We start from the raw sequence: 14853 nt of genomic DNA, 5'->3' as shown, positions 1-14853 counted from the left end.
GATCTCGCCTGGCCCCCGGAGAGGGTAAGTACCACTACAGTGACTATGTAACTACCGTATGTAACTCTCAGGTCCAGAACATGTACAATAATAATCACCCCAAAACATACAGTTCCCCACAAGATACCCCCTTAAGTCCTATATCCCCAGATAGCCTGGATCTGAGCACCCAACATATCCGAAAAGTGCTCAGATTCCACAAACGTAGCCGAAATGCCACCGGGGTATAGTTTAGACCGACCGCACACGAGGCACCTGCCCAAAAAAGTTCCATGAAATCAGGCTGTGTGGTCAGTCTCTTTAGGAAGTATCAAATATAAGAAAACCAATGCATAAACTGTTTGTGCGTTCATACATTCTTTGTCTCTTGTTCGGGAGTTTGCTCCCCCCGAACGCCATTCTGTTTGTCTGAATCCCCACGAACATTACCAAAGGTGGAAGTCCCAGCGGTTCATGCCGTTGAGTGTCCGATTTTAGCTCCATACACTTGACGACTAAACACCGCTGTCTCTGTTTGTGGCTAAAGATGGCTGCCACCACGTGTTTGCACATACGAACGGCGGCCACCCAGCCTACCGCTTAGAATGTTTGTGTTGTTGCGGTTTGTGGAGGTGTGAACAGGGGTTACTGGGGTTAACGAGCCACACACTCTACAGTTGGGTGTTCGGTTGTCTAACAAGACAGGGTTAGCATGCGAGGTGAATTGTGTTTTACAAATAGCCAGGCGAACAGGGTAAAAAGCAAGGTAATCCAATGACAGGGGGATCTGTCCCACACATGAACTATAAGCACAAAACATAGGAGACAAAAGGATACGGACAGCGTATAGCAGGAAGAAGGGTGACGTCTCAAGGTGTTTCGGCTGCGTTCGTGGAATCTGAGCACTTTTTGGATATGTTGGATGCTCAGATCCAGGCTATCCGGGTATATAGGACTTAAGGGGGTATCTTGTGGGGAGCTATATGTTTTGGGGTGATTATAAGGGTGACGTTCCGCTACAAGTATAACTTTGCATCTTTCTACATTAAATTTCATCTTCCATTTGAGTGCCCAGTCTAAATCCCTCTGCAGCAAAATAATATCTTGCTCACATTGTATTACTTTACAGAGTTTTGTGTCTTCTGCAAACACTGAAATATGACTTTACATTTTTTTTTCAAGATCATTTATAAACATGCTAAATAGAAGGGGTCCCAAAACGGAAACCTGAGGCACCCCACTTGCCATCTCTGTACAGCTTGAAAATGTACTATTAATGACAACTCTCTGTACTCTATGTTAAGCCAATGTGCTACCCAAGAACAAGAAATTTCATCTAGACAAATTTCTTTGAGTTTGAACACTAATCTATTGTGTGGAACTGTATCAAACACCTTGGCAAAATCCAAATAGATCACATCCACTGCAACACCCTGACCTATACTTCTACTTACATATGTTTGTGTTCCTGATCCAATAGTGTTCCTTCAACCCCTTAACACCATTACGGCGTTCTATGCCGTCCTGCATTAAATGGGCTTTAAAGCTGTTGCGGCGGCATAGAATGCTGTTACAGCTTGCCGCCCTGGAGCCGCTGGCATATTTACCTTCCCGGCGCTCTGCTTCGGGAGGACTGCCTGAAAGCCCAGGCAGGCCTCCCATGGCAAATCAGGCACCAGTCGGCCATGTGATCGCTCTTAAAGAGCGATCACATGGCTCCTATATCTGGCTGTGGATCTGCCAGCAGGCGGTCTGTGTGGGCTGTAAGACAGTTCCCCTGCTAGTGGAAAGTGTAAAAAAGACAAAATATTATAAAAAAATAAATAAATGTGTGTGTGTGTGTATGTGTATATATATATATATATATATATATATATATATATATATATATATATATAACGTCATAAGTAGTTTTTTTTTTGTTTTTGTTTTTTAATTCTTTATTTTTGAAGCGCATTGTCAATTACATCGTAAGGTTATGACTTTTAACTGGTTACATGAGTCGACACAAAGACATAATGGTAAAGATGATATGTTGCGCTTTTTTTTTTGATGCATGTGAAATAAACAGGCTTGTCAGATAAGTCGGCATGGTGTCTAAACATGAGTTATGCAAGACAAGGTAGCATTGACATAGGTTATCGTAATAGATTAGCATAATAGCTTTAACAGAAGATGCTTATAGTTAGTTTGATGACCTGCATTGATTTAAGTAGGCATGCTGGTATTCATACAAGACTGACATGCTAGGCTATGCAGGACCGACATAGGTAAGCATAGTTACTCGTTAACTTGCATTTACATAGTATGGTTTAACCACCTAGGGGCAGTGGAGCACTGGGTCTGCCTGTCAACTGTACTTAATACTTTTTTGGGGGGAATACAGTGCACATTTTTATATTATGACATAAATATCAGGAGTTAGTCGTTGCATGAATAAGCTGTTTTGGGTGTGCTAAGATCTCAGTAGGTGAGGTTAAGTTAAGTCATACTGCGATAATACAAACAAAGATGGGAAAACTGGTTTAACTGTGAGTAATACTATGTATAATGCATACACTAAACGGACTTTCTCTCCCTGAATAACTATGCATTGATGCTGGTCTGGCTTTCTGGGACAATTCTAACATAGCATTACAGTCCCGCAAATTAATAATGGCAGTTCTTCATAAGGCAACACAGGTGATGCATACTACATTGTAACGAGAGGTGGGGAGCAAGAAAAATAGAAAACAAGCAGCGTAAGCTTATGGGGCTTTTGCACTGGTCGCTGTTCCCTATTTCGGCAGGCCACAGCAAGACAGGGTACCAGGGAGGTCAAACACAGGGCTATCCGGAGTGCAGGTAAATGTGCAACGAGAGTCCACCATTTGTAAGCCAAGCTGGGAGTGGATCGGTGTTGGTCAGGCAGTCCTCTTTAGCCAATTCCCACTCTGTAAGGGCGCCGCTGGGTTTTCCGAAGAAGTGTCCACAGGGGTGGGTAAGGGTGATGTGGGAGCTGTAATGGGAGTCCTGCCGGATATGGGTCGGGCACACAGGTCACCCAGTTCTGGGTCGGATCAGTGACCGACTTCGTGAGGCTGCATGCTCGGGCCCCCTGTCTTGAGGCTATGTCTCTGTGAGAAACTTGGCAGCCGGAACTCTTGTTGCCACCTCGCCGCCTCTGTTGGGCAGGTATCTTGGGGGCTGCGGCCTTGCCTGGAGTAGAGCGTCTCTTCCCTCCCTGTGTGGCTCGATACTTTTGCTCCGTCTGCCGGTGCAGTGGTACTTTTCCCATGTTCACATGGGGACGACTCGGCTTGCCTTTTTTTGTGGCGGTGTGCTGGGCCGCCGGGTGTGCGTTCAGCTTTTCGTATAAGTTGTGCCAGAATCGGGCAAACGTAGCTTCCACGCGCTGCAGTATGTTGCTGTGAGTCTCCCCTGCAGGTACACTGTTTAGTTCGCCTAATGTGGATGCCGCCGCCATTTTGGTTGCACCATGTGCTCGGCTGCCCGTGTGCTGCGGTGTGCCAAGCTGTGGTGTCAGCCCGCGATTGCCCCTCATGTCGCTTGGTGCAGACCGAGATGACCCCCATCGGTCCAGGGGGGGGGGGGGGAGGTAGGAGATGTCAGCCTCGAGGAACCAGTGTCCAGGTCAGTCAGCCCGGGGAGCGGCCGCCTCCCCGAAGCTCGATCTCCGGCAGGCCTCAGGGCTTATTGTCGGGTCCCCGGGGGGTTACAGGCTTGTGTTTTGTGTCGGGTGAGTCCCCCGGGTGTCCCCTTCATGATGGCTTCCTTCCAGTGGGCGATTGTGCCGTTTTTGTTGGGGTTTTACCCCTAGAAGAGTAGATTAGAGCGGGAGCTGAGGTTCAGCACAACCGCTCAGTCTGGATGCCAGGCTCCGCATAAGTAGTGTAATTTAATATTGATATAATTACATATATTAGTATTAAAATACACTTAGAATGAAGTTACATCTATATACACACACACACCACGTATAATTACAAAAATAAAATAAAATAAAAAAATAAAATATATTTTTTAAATTAAAATAAATTATATATACATATGTAATTTCATTCTAACTGAATTTTGTTATTAATATATATATTGGTAACAAAATACACTTAGAATGACAAATTATATATATATATATATAAATATATATATATACAAATATACATATAGATAAATATATATAATTACATAATGATTACATAAGTATACACGTAGAATTTAAATACATATATATATATGTATATATATAAAAATTCTACGGGGGCGGGGCTGGACCGCCAAGCTGGACGGTCGCAAGCAAGTTCAGCTCCTGCTATGCATCCAGAAATAAGCATCTAAAATATGAAAAAAATCCGAAACTAACCGACAGCATGGGTCGCCAGAACCACGTAGACACCAGATCCAGGGAGAGGCTGGCTCCTGGAGCTTCAGTCCCCAGGAGGTGAAGCCCTTGATGATTAAGTGGGGGCCCAAGCCGGCGGTGAGAGGGGCGGACGGCCGCTGCCTAGTGGTGCCGAACCGGAGGATGAGACCCGGGTGGTCCCAGCCCCGTTCCCCCCCCCACCCATGTGCCGGCGGGGGTGATCCCGGCCCTCACCCAGAGGCTATGCAACCAGGGCCCGAAGACAGGGCCGCTCGAGGGCCGGATCGTGACACCAAAATGGCGGATGCCATGTGCGCCGAGCACGACAGCAGGGACGGTTCCCCGGTAGAGTACAGAGCGACCAACAAGGCCCCCAGAGGAGGACCCTGGGGATCGAGAGAGTCCAGGTAAACCACGCCACACACCGCAGCCCACAAGCAACCACTCACCCACACACGCCACGGGCCATGTCACGGACAAGCAACGGTGGAGGCCTGGCCGGATCCATTATGTCTGCCGAGCTGGCTCTTGCTGCACACTGCCTACCCCTGCCAGTGCTAACCGATCCCGCAACAGAGCAAGGTACTCCCACTTCAGGGCCGACCGCATACCCACCCTACGCACACCATGCAGCACGGTGGCCTAGCAGAGGATCTTACAGTGCCCCCCGGCAGCCAGTTACCTCACACAGCACCCGAACATCCTCCCTAACGGAAAGGTACTCCTGGCTGGCTGAGGAGGCTGCCCACGAGACAACGAGCAGAGCGACACTCCCAGAGGGGCACTGCCCGAGCCCCTACCTCAGCGGACACTCACACCAGGCAGAGCGGGCATCGATTATACACAAGCCCACGACCACCAGCAAGGCCTCGGGTCCACCTGGCGAAAATCCCTGAAGCATAACACAACTCATGGACTCTGGACCAGCCAGGGTGATATAAAAATCGTAGAACCCCATCTAATATTAGCGTGTTTATACTCCGATCTTCTCAGTATAATATATGGTCTAATCTTTTTCATATAATAGATAGGCATCCTCCCCATCACTTAGCTTTGAAACCAACGACCTAACCAGTCTTAAATTGTAACAGTATAAACATGGCAAACTTGAATATTCAACTGTCATAATGCAATAACCTCACCAATTTCATCCATATGCAGCATGGGGGGTGATGCCATACCTACCACATCTAAGCATGAATCCAGCAAACCATAACCAGAATGTAATGCCAGCATGTAACTTTCTCTTGAACCTGTTATACTAAAAAATGTGCAATGCCTAGCAATACCCTAAATGTTAAATAAGCCAAGCAGCTCAAGAAATGCCGTTGGGGTAAAAGGAGCCAGTTTGTAATTATTATCTGCACTGCAAAAATAAACAAAGTATAAAATAAAAATACAAATTCTACGTGTATATTTAAGTTATATTTTAACATAATTACTGTATATACTCGAGTATAAGCCGACCCGAATATAAGCCGAGGCCCCTAATTTAACCCCAAAAAACTGGGAAAACTTATTGACTCGAGTATAAGACTAGGGTGGGAAATGCAGCAGCTACTGGTAAATTTCTAAATAAAATTAGATCCTAAAAAAAAATTATTAATTGAATATTTATTTACAGTGTGTGTATAATGAATGCAGTGTGTGTGTATGAATGCAGTGTGTGTGTATGAATGCAGTGTGTGTATGAATGCAGCGTGTGCGTATGAGTGCAGCGTGTGTATGAATGCAGTGTGTGTATGAATGCAGTCTGTGTGTATGAGTGCAGTGTGTGTATGAGTGCAGTGTGTGTATGAGTGCAGTGTGTGTGTGTATGAATGCAGTGTGTGTATGAGTGCAGTGTGTGTATGAGTGCAGTGTGTGTGTGTATGAATGCAGTGTGTGTATGAGTGCAGTGTGTATATGAGTGCAGTGTGTGTGTGTGTATGAGTGCAGTGTGTGTGTGTATGAATGCAGTGTGTGTATGAGTGCAGCGTGTGTATGAGTACAGTGTGTGTATGAGTGCAGTGTGTGTGTGTATGAATGCAGTGTGTGTATGAATGCAGTGTGTGTATGAATGCAGTGTGTGCATGAGTGCAGTGTGTGTGTATGAGTGCAGTGTGTGTATGAGTGCAGAGTGTGTATGAGTGCAGTGTGTGTATGAGTGCAGTGTGTGTATGAATGCAGTGTGTGTGTGTTTGAATGCAGTGTGTGTATGAGTGCAGCGTGTGTATGAATGCAGTGTGTGTATGAATGCAGTGTGTGTATGAGTGCAGTATGTGTATGAATGCAGTGTGTGTATGAATGCAGTGTGTGTATGAGTGCAGTGTGTGTATGAATGCAGTGTGTGTGTATGCGTGCAGTGTGTGTATGAATGCAGTGTGTGTGTATGAGTGCAGTGTGTATATGAGTGTAGTGTGTGTGTGTGTGTGTGTGTGTGTGTGTGTGTGTGTTGCAGAGCCTTGGTGGGGGGTGGGCAATTTTATAATTTTTTTAAATTATTTACATTTTTTTATATTATTATTTCTTATTATTAGTTTTAATTTCATTTAATTATTATTATTTTATTATTATTATTTTATTTATTTTTCGTCCCCCCTCCCTGCTTGATACATGGCAGGGAGGGGGGCTCTCCTTCCCTGGTGGTCCAGTGGCATTGGCAGTTCAGTGGGGGGGAGAGGGGGGCTGTCAGGGCTGTAACTTACCTCTCCTGCAGCTCCTGTCAGCTCCCTCCTCCTCCACGCCGTCCGGTCAGCTCTTCTGTCAGCTCCCACTGTAAGTCTCGCAAGACCCGCGAGAGATTTACACTGGGAGCTGACCAAGGTGCTGAACGGACGGCGAGGAGGAGGAGAGAGCTGACAGGAGCTGCAGGAGAGGTAAGTTACAGCTCTGACAGCCCCCACAGCCCCTGTCTGTATTATGGCAATGCAAATTGCCATAATACAGACTATTGACTCGAGTATAAGCCGAGTTGGGGTTTTTCAGCACAAAAAATGTGCTGAAAAACTCGGCTTATACTCGAGTATATACGGTATGTGAATTAAATTTGATTGGCGTGCCTGACAACCCAGGAAGAAAGTGGAATTTAATTTGCAAGCACTATATTTAACCCTGTAACTTTCCAAGAGAACATAAAACGTGTACATGAGGGGTACTGTTTTACTCGGGAGACTTCGCTGAACACAAATATTAGTGTTTCAAAATGGTAAATTGTATTACAACAATTATATTTTCACTAAAAGTCAAGTTTTGGGCATTTTTCACACATGAACGTCACTTTCACTGACAATATTATTGCTATAATACATTTTACTGTTTTGAAACATTAATATTTGTGTTCAATGAAGTCTCCCAAGTATAACAGCACCCCAATGTACAGGTTTTATAAAGTTAGAGAGTCAAATATAAGGCTTGCATTAAATTTTTTTCACATTGAAATTTGCCAGTTTGGTAATGTAGACTTTGATACCTTATGGTAGCCAAGGAAGGAGAATTACCCCCATGATGGCATGCCATTTGCAAAAGTAGACAACCCAGGGTATTGCAAGAGGCCACTTAGTCACAAACAATTGCCAAATATTTAGTTTTTTGTTTTTTTCACACAAAAACTAATATGAATGCTAACATTGTCCAGTGCTTGTGACTAAGTGGCTACAAAAAAAAAATGGACAGGGCGTGTCCTGACCACGCATGTGAGCGGACGTGCAAAACCGGAGCTCTCCCGGCCCGCGGCACCAAATCGGCTGTAACAGCAACACAAACCTCGCAAACGGAGCAGAAAGTGCATATCCCGACAGGTAAACATCCCTGCACAACATGGCTACAAAAAAAAACTTTAAACTCTCATCTAGAGAGATTACAAAACTCGGAGCCGAAAATCCAAGATGGCGCCGACGGACAGCAATCTCCCGCCCATAACTCTGAGGCAGGAGACAGCCAACAAGAGCAAAACGGCCCTACCACAAATTCATCTATCAGGCTAATTATGCAAGAACTGCAAGCCTCATTTAAAGCTGACCTCTTGCAAATGACTGCAGACATCAAGGCAGACATCCACAACATGGGAGAGCGTACTACCCGTCTGGAGGACAGGACAGAAGAATTAGTGGAGGCACACAACTCCATGGCAGAAGCCTACACAGCCCTGGAAAACAAAATAAAATCCTTGGAGGAAAAAGTGGTGGATCAGGAAGACAGGAGCAGGAGAAACAACATCTGCATCACGGGTATCCCAGAGACTGTCACACAACAAGACCTACCCAGGTATGTCAAAGACCTGTTTAAGGCCCTGATGCCCTCCCTGTCTGAATTTGACCTGATACTGGACAGAACCCACTGGCTTCCCAAGACTAAACATCTCCAGACATTGCACGAGACACCATCACTAGAGTGCATCACTTCACTATCAAAAAATGGCCAGAACTACCACCAAATGGCTTGAGATGTACAACAAGATCAAGCTGTTCACCGATCTCTCCTCGGCAACCATGCTTAAACGCCGTACATTTGCAACAATCACAGAAGCACTCAGAAATGCAAACATCCCCTACAAGTGGGGCTTTCCTGCACAACTGCTCATCAAAAGAAACGGCATAGACAAATACATTATGAACCCAGAAGACGGAAAAAGAATGCTGCAAGGATGGAATATACCGTTTCTTATCCACGACCGCCAAAAGAGACAAGCACCTGTCCAAGCACCGCAGAAGCTCACTAAAGAATGGTCAAAAATGAACATCGCAGACAACGGATCAAGAAACCGCACCAACCTAAAAGATCCATGAACTCACACCATGCCATCGTTACACCAATGGACTTGAAATACAGGTTTACTCCGTTTCTGGTTTATGTTTTCGTTTTAACTGTTATTCACCTTGAGACACATCGAAAGGTTTGTTAGAAGGCCACAAACCTAGCCGCGGCGGGCGAGTACCACCCGGACACACTACGCTCAGACTTAGACTATTATAGATCTCACACTAAGCAAGATTTTCTTGATACTCCAATCCTGAGCAAATCACCCCCAAGGCTCTAGTAGCCTACTTCTCCATTGCCTACGGCAATCTAATGTCACTGAGAGGTGACTTACGGAACACTGTATATAGTTTGCCCCCTGTTTCCTGCCCTTCCCACCCCATCCCCCCACAGAGTGTGTTAAACATCCGCACCATGCCTACAATAGTGGGTCACCAAGCACCTAATGCATCCAAGGCCATGGTACCCTCCAGTGCCACTCAGCTCACACACTATACTAGGGTTGTTGAGATAGTTGAGACGCAGGACTCCTTATCACAGCATATTACACAATGGCCAAATGGTGATAAAAATTATGTCGCTGAACGCCAAGGGGCTTAATTCACCCAACAAACGGCGACTGGCCATATAGGAAGCAAACAAATGTGGGGCCCAAGTGGCTTTTTTTCAAGAGACACATTTCAAATGGAACTCCAAACCTAAATTTACCTCCAAATGGTATCCACTTGATTTCCATACATGCTATTCAGCTAAAAAGAGAGGGGTCTCCACATTGATTAGTAAAGACATAGCATTCTCGCTGGTTAGAAAAATTGGTGATAAGAAAGGCTGATATTTAATTTTACAATGTATGTTAAATAATGTACCATATACCTTAATCAATGTGTATAGCCCAAATGAAAACCAATATGAATTTGTGCAAATAATTCTGGCATTGATGGACATGTACAAATATGGGGAGGTAATCATTGGAGGCGACACCAATTTTTTATTAGACAGCAGGATTGACTCTTCCTCCACCGCGCAGATTACAAGTTGCACACTCAAACATAGAACAACGCTGTCGACTAAAATAAGCTCCGCCCTAACAGCGGCGCACATGATAGACCCGTGGCGCATGTTACATCCCATGGAAATAGATCATACGTGCAACACAGCGGCGCATAACAGTTACTCACGTATAGACAGATTCCTCATCCCCGCCACTTCGCTACCCCGAATAGAAGAAGCCACGATTGGGACAATGACGTGGTCCGACTACGCTCCTATCACACTTAGTATCACAGAAACATTCGCCAACAAAGGGTCAGGTTCTTGGAAACTTGATGAATTCCTCCTAACTGACCAATCTATAGTCTCCCAAATAACAACAGACTTACAAAACTACATTACAGAAAACAAAACCGCTGACTCCCCAATTGAACAAATATGGCTAGCACACAAAGCGGTCATTAGAGGCAACTTTATAAAGCGTGCCAGTTATGCTAAGAAACAAAGAACAGCAGAATATACCAAACTCTTAGGAGAAATCCAAACCCTAACACACTCTAACAAAAATGACCCAAAGGTACTACAAAAACAAGACTCTTAGCTCTCCAAAACAAACTTAAAGACATCGAGCTAGCCAAAACAACATACTTACTCAGGAAGAACAAACACAATTTTTTTATGAGTGGCAACAAAGCCGGTGATATTTTAGTGTCACAACTTAAACGTAGGAATGTCGCCTCCAGGATTGCCTTCCTAGACAATCCCACTGGCAAGAAAATAACAAACCCCCAAGACATTGTCAACCAATTTGCCCAATATTACAGTGAATTATACAATCTCAAGCACGACCCTAAGGTCATTACACCAACCCCAGACAAAATAGACAAATTCCTGTCCAACTTAAACCTTCCTAAGCTAACTGAGGAAGACATAACACCCCTGAAACTACCATTCTCTCTTGAAGAACTCACAACGGCAATCTCACAACTCCCAGCACACAAATCCCCAGGGCCTGATGGTCTAACAAACGAATACTATAAAACCTTCTCACCAATCATAGCACCACTATTTCTACAATTAGTGAACAAGTGCGCAGAAGGCGTACTGCCAAAAGAAATGCTCCTGGCACACATTTACACGCTTCCCAAGCCAGGCAAACCTCCCACCCAATGTAAAGACTTCCGGCCCATCTCCCTCCTCAACGGAGACGCCAAACTATATGTGAAAATGATCATTAACCGCCTCGCCCCCCTCCTGCACAAATTAATCCATAACGACCAATCAGGGTTCATAAGAGGACGTCAGGGCTCAGATAACACTAAGAAAATCCTAAACATGCTTTTCACAATAGAGTCCAAAATGTCGACAGGTCTTCTCCTTGCTTTAGATGCAGAGAAGGCTTTCGACCGCCTAAATTGGACCTACATGACCAAAGTCTTAGCGCAATTCAACTTTCCCACGTCCACTATAACAAGCATTATACCAGCATTATACCAACACCCGGCAGCAAAAGTCTCACATGGAGGGTTCCTCTCCACGCCATTCTCCATCACGAATGGAACCCGCCAAGGATGCCCCCTGCCGCCCCTCCTATATATCCTCACACTAGAACCCCTAGCCCAAAAGATCCGATTACACCCTGAGATTCCAGGCATCAATATCCACAATAAGATGTACAGCCTAGCCTTGTTCGTGGACAACATCTTCATAGCACTGTCAGACCCAAAACGCTCCCTTGACCCCCTACTAGATCTACTACAACAATTTGGTACCATCTCATATTATCGCCTAAACCAGGACAAGACCCAAGCCCTACCCCTAAACTTACCAAAGCCCCTCATGGAAACACTCCGTGCTTCCTACCAGTTTGACTGGAAATCAAACTCTATAACGTACCTAGGGGTAAAAATAGCACCCACAATACACACTACCTCACAACTAAACTACAAACCTCTCCTAACATTATGCAAATCAGAAATGAACAGATGGCAACACACGAGACTCTCCTGGTTAGGAAATATCAACACATACAAAATTATGATCCTTCCACGTATCCTCTATCTTCAGAATGATACCCCTAGGAATCACACCCCAATACTGTAAAGCATTACAAAAACTATGTGGCACCTTTCTCTGGAGTAGTAAAAGACCCAGAATATCCTTGGCACTCCTACAGACGGCGCCGCGACAGGGGGATGTGGGACTCGCAAACATTCAACAATACCACAGGGCAGCGATACTCCCAACTGGCATACTCCTCCATACCCAACCCGGCACGCTACAGTGGGTTGACATGGAAAGAGCACAATTCAAAGAAATAACCCTAACTGACTACTTGTGGACACCTAAGAAATTCAAAACTAGACGCACAGACCTATTCCCGACAACACAACTCACAATCACATTATGGGACACCTACATGGAGTCTATAGGCCATAAAGATACACTGCATGCTAAATCATCAATCTCAGTCCTAAAAACGCTTGTACCCAATATCCCCCTCAAAGACTGGACCGAGGCAGGGCTGACAGAGATATCACAACTACTAGACGCCGAAGGCATAATCCCTTTCCCAGATTTACAAACGCGTTGGAAGATCCCGAACAGAGCAATCTTTTCCTACCTGCAACTGAAAAGTGTACTGCAGGCACATGCACGCCACCATACAAAACACAAAACCCTGACAGAATCTTCTCATGTCTCGTTCTAGACAGATGCTGGACATCACCCACATAGCCCAAAACACTCACACTATGCTATAAGGCATGGCAAGAGCTTACAACAGCCAAATCACACCCCTATAAGGCACACTGGGAAACAGACTGTGGGGTGGTACTGACATACAACGATTGGTTGCGGGCTCTTAACGGCGTCTCCAAGTGGATCAAATGCTACACGCACATCGAAGCCCACAAAAAGCTCCTTTACCGATGGTATATGACCCCACAGAGACTTAACCGCATATATCCCAATACATCTCAGACTTGCTGGAGATGCAACAAAGCTGTAGGAACGTTAGAACACCTGTGGTGGTCATGCGGTGACATCCTACCCCTCTGGACCGCTGTAACCACAACACTAGAACAGCTCCACATCCCCAAGTTCCAGCTGTCTAAACCTCATGCCTCTTGCTGATGCTCCCAGATAACCTAACCCTAGGACAAAAGCAAATCACAGCCCTTACCATACTAGCAGCAAGGAACCTACTAGCACTACATTGGAAGTCACCAATCTGCCTGTCTTTAGCTCAGCTCCAAACCAAACTCACCCAGTACAAAACTTACGAAAGAATGGTGATAATGTCTCCACAAAAGAAACTCGAGTTTGACAGGGACTGGGAGGATTGGGACAGGGTGTTGAACGAGGTAGATGGGATGGACATGAATAGAGAGGGATGATGATGGAAAATAAGCAAAAGCTATGGCTCCCCTTTGTGCATACCCTAGACCCAGTCTCAGCTGAACCAAGATAAGAAAGAAACACATATACAAAAATCGACACACATCTAAATTAAAGCCCTGTTTCTCCTAAACAAAATTATATATAATAAGTGGGTGCACTTAATATGAAAGAGGTGAATTACGGTTGAACAGACATATAGTAAAATTCCAGTTTTTGTTTACATGTTGTTTAGATCAGAACGTTTACTATTGACTCCGTCCTGAAGGGGTTTATAAACTAATGATAGCTAATGGTAATCAACAAAAGGAATAGGGCCTAGATACCCCTTCCTCCAAACCCACTGAATGCCCACTACACCTTCCACTGGAGAGTCCCATTATTTTCTACTATTGTTATGACGTTGTTTTGTGTGAAATACTGTTTTGTCCAAAGAAATATTAATGCTAGACTAAGTAGATTTGATACTTTCCAAAGACTTTATGAGACTTCATGTTCAGTCATAAGGAAAATGGTGCATGAAGCAATCAAACTGATTTATGCTGATTTTACAACTTCATATAATCTAGAGCTTTGAAACTGGAACATTTCAATTCATCAAAGAAACTGACAAAATGTCAGAATGTTGCACACTTTCCCAATCACTATGAAATATCCCTTATATATTTATGGCACAAAACAACAAAAATGTCATGTCTTATGATAGTAGCTGGGCTTTAAAAATCATTTGCGACTGCAAGCCTGGGGTGTCTGTGATATACTCACCATAGCTGATTTTCTAATTTGCCAGGGCTAGTGGCAAGAAGAAATTTTGAACCCTGAAATATGATATATTTCTCCAGTTCATTTTATGATTCTAAATTTACAAATCTATGCAAGGACATTTTATGAATAAAACAAACATATTTAGACTTATTTTGTACCAGTTAGGTTTAAAATTTCCCACTGAGTATGTGATGTAACAGCACATGGAAGCCACAATTGTCCACTTGCAACCAATTTTCTTTATAAGAATACGTGGGAGAAGCAGAGAAGAACATATAAGACATCCGTAGACAACACTTAATGATGCAACACCAATGCCTTTCTCCGGGTTCAAGCTACTCTGTGAAAATAAATAATGTTAATTAAGCCTTTTAATGAATTTGTTTAGATAAATACAACACTGTCACATTAATGAGAGAAACCTCATCTAATACTTGACTAGAACCTTGTATTTTGCTCCCGGAACTCAGTGTTTCATAATATGAACAAATATGCGTGCCACAAAAATTAATCTCTAGCACAAACATCGTTAATGCCAAAGATATCAAGTGTTGCAACATAAACTGCTTTTTTATTTTATTTATTTTTTTAGTCCTGAACGTTGCATAAAAAGCAGGTAT

General features: G+C 44.2%; 1 protein-coding gene across 1 annotated transcript in view; it reads right to left on the bottom strand.

The window, feature by feature from the left end:
* Positions 1-14579, bottom strand: part of LOC134586297 (protein unc-93 homolog A-like) — a gene marked incomplete at its 5' end in the record, with an annotated part of 45955 nt that extends 31376 nt beyond the window's left edge. The window contains one exon of the mRNA XM_063441779.1: positions 14392-14579. Coding sequence (XP_063297849.1) covers positions 14392-14579 — 188 coding nt within the window. The remainder of the gene's footprint in view (positions 1-14391) is intronic.
* Positions 14580-14853: the final 274 nt, after the last annotated feature.

Source organism: Pelobates fuscus, chromosome 2 (genome assembly GCF_036172605.1).
Source record: "Pelobates fuscus isolate aPelFus1 chromosome 2, aPelFus1.pri, whole genome shotgun sequence".
Classification (NCBI taxonomy): domain Eukaryota; kingdom Metazoa; phylum Chordata; class Amphibia; order Anura; family Pelobatidae; genus Pelobates; species Pelobates fuscus.
This window is presented reverse-complemented; position numbering and strand designations above follow the sequence as displayed.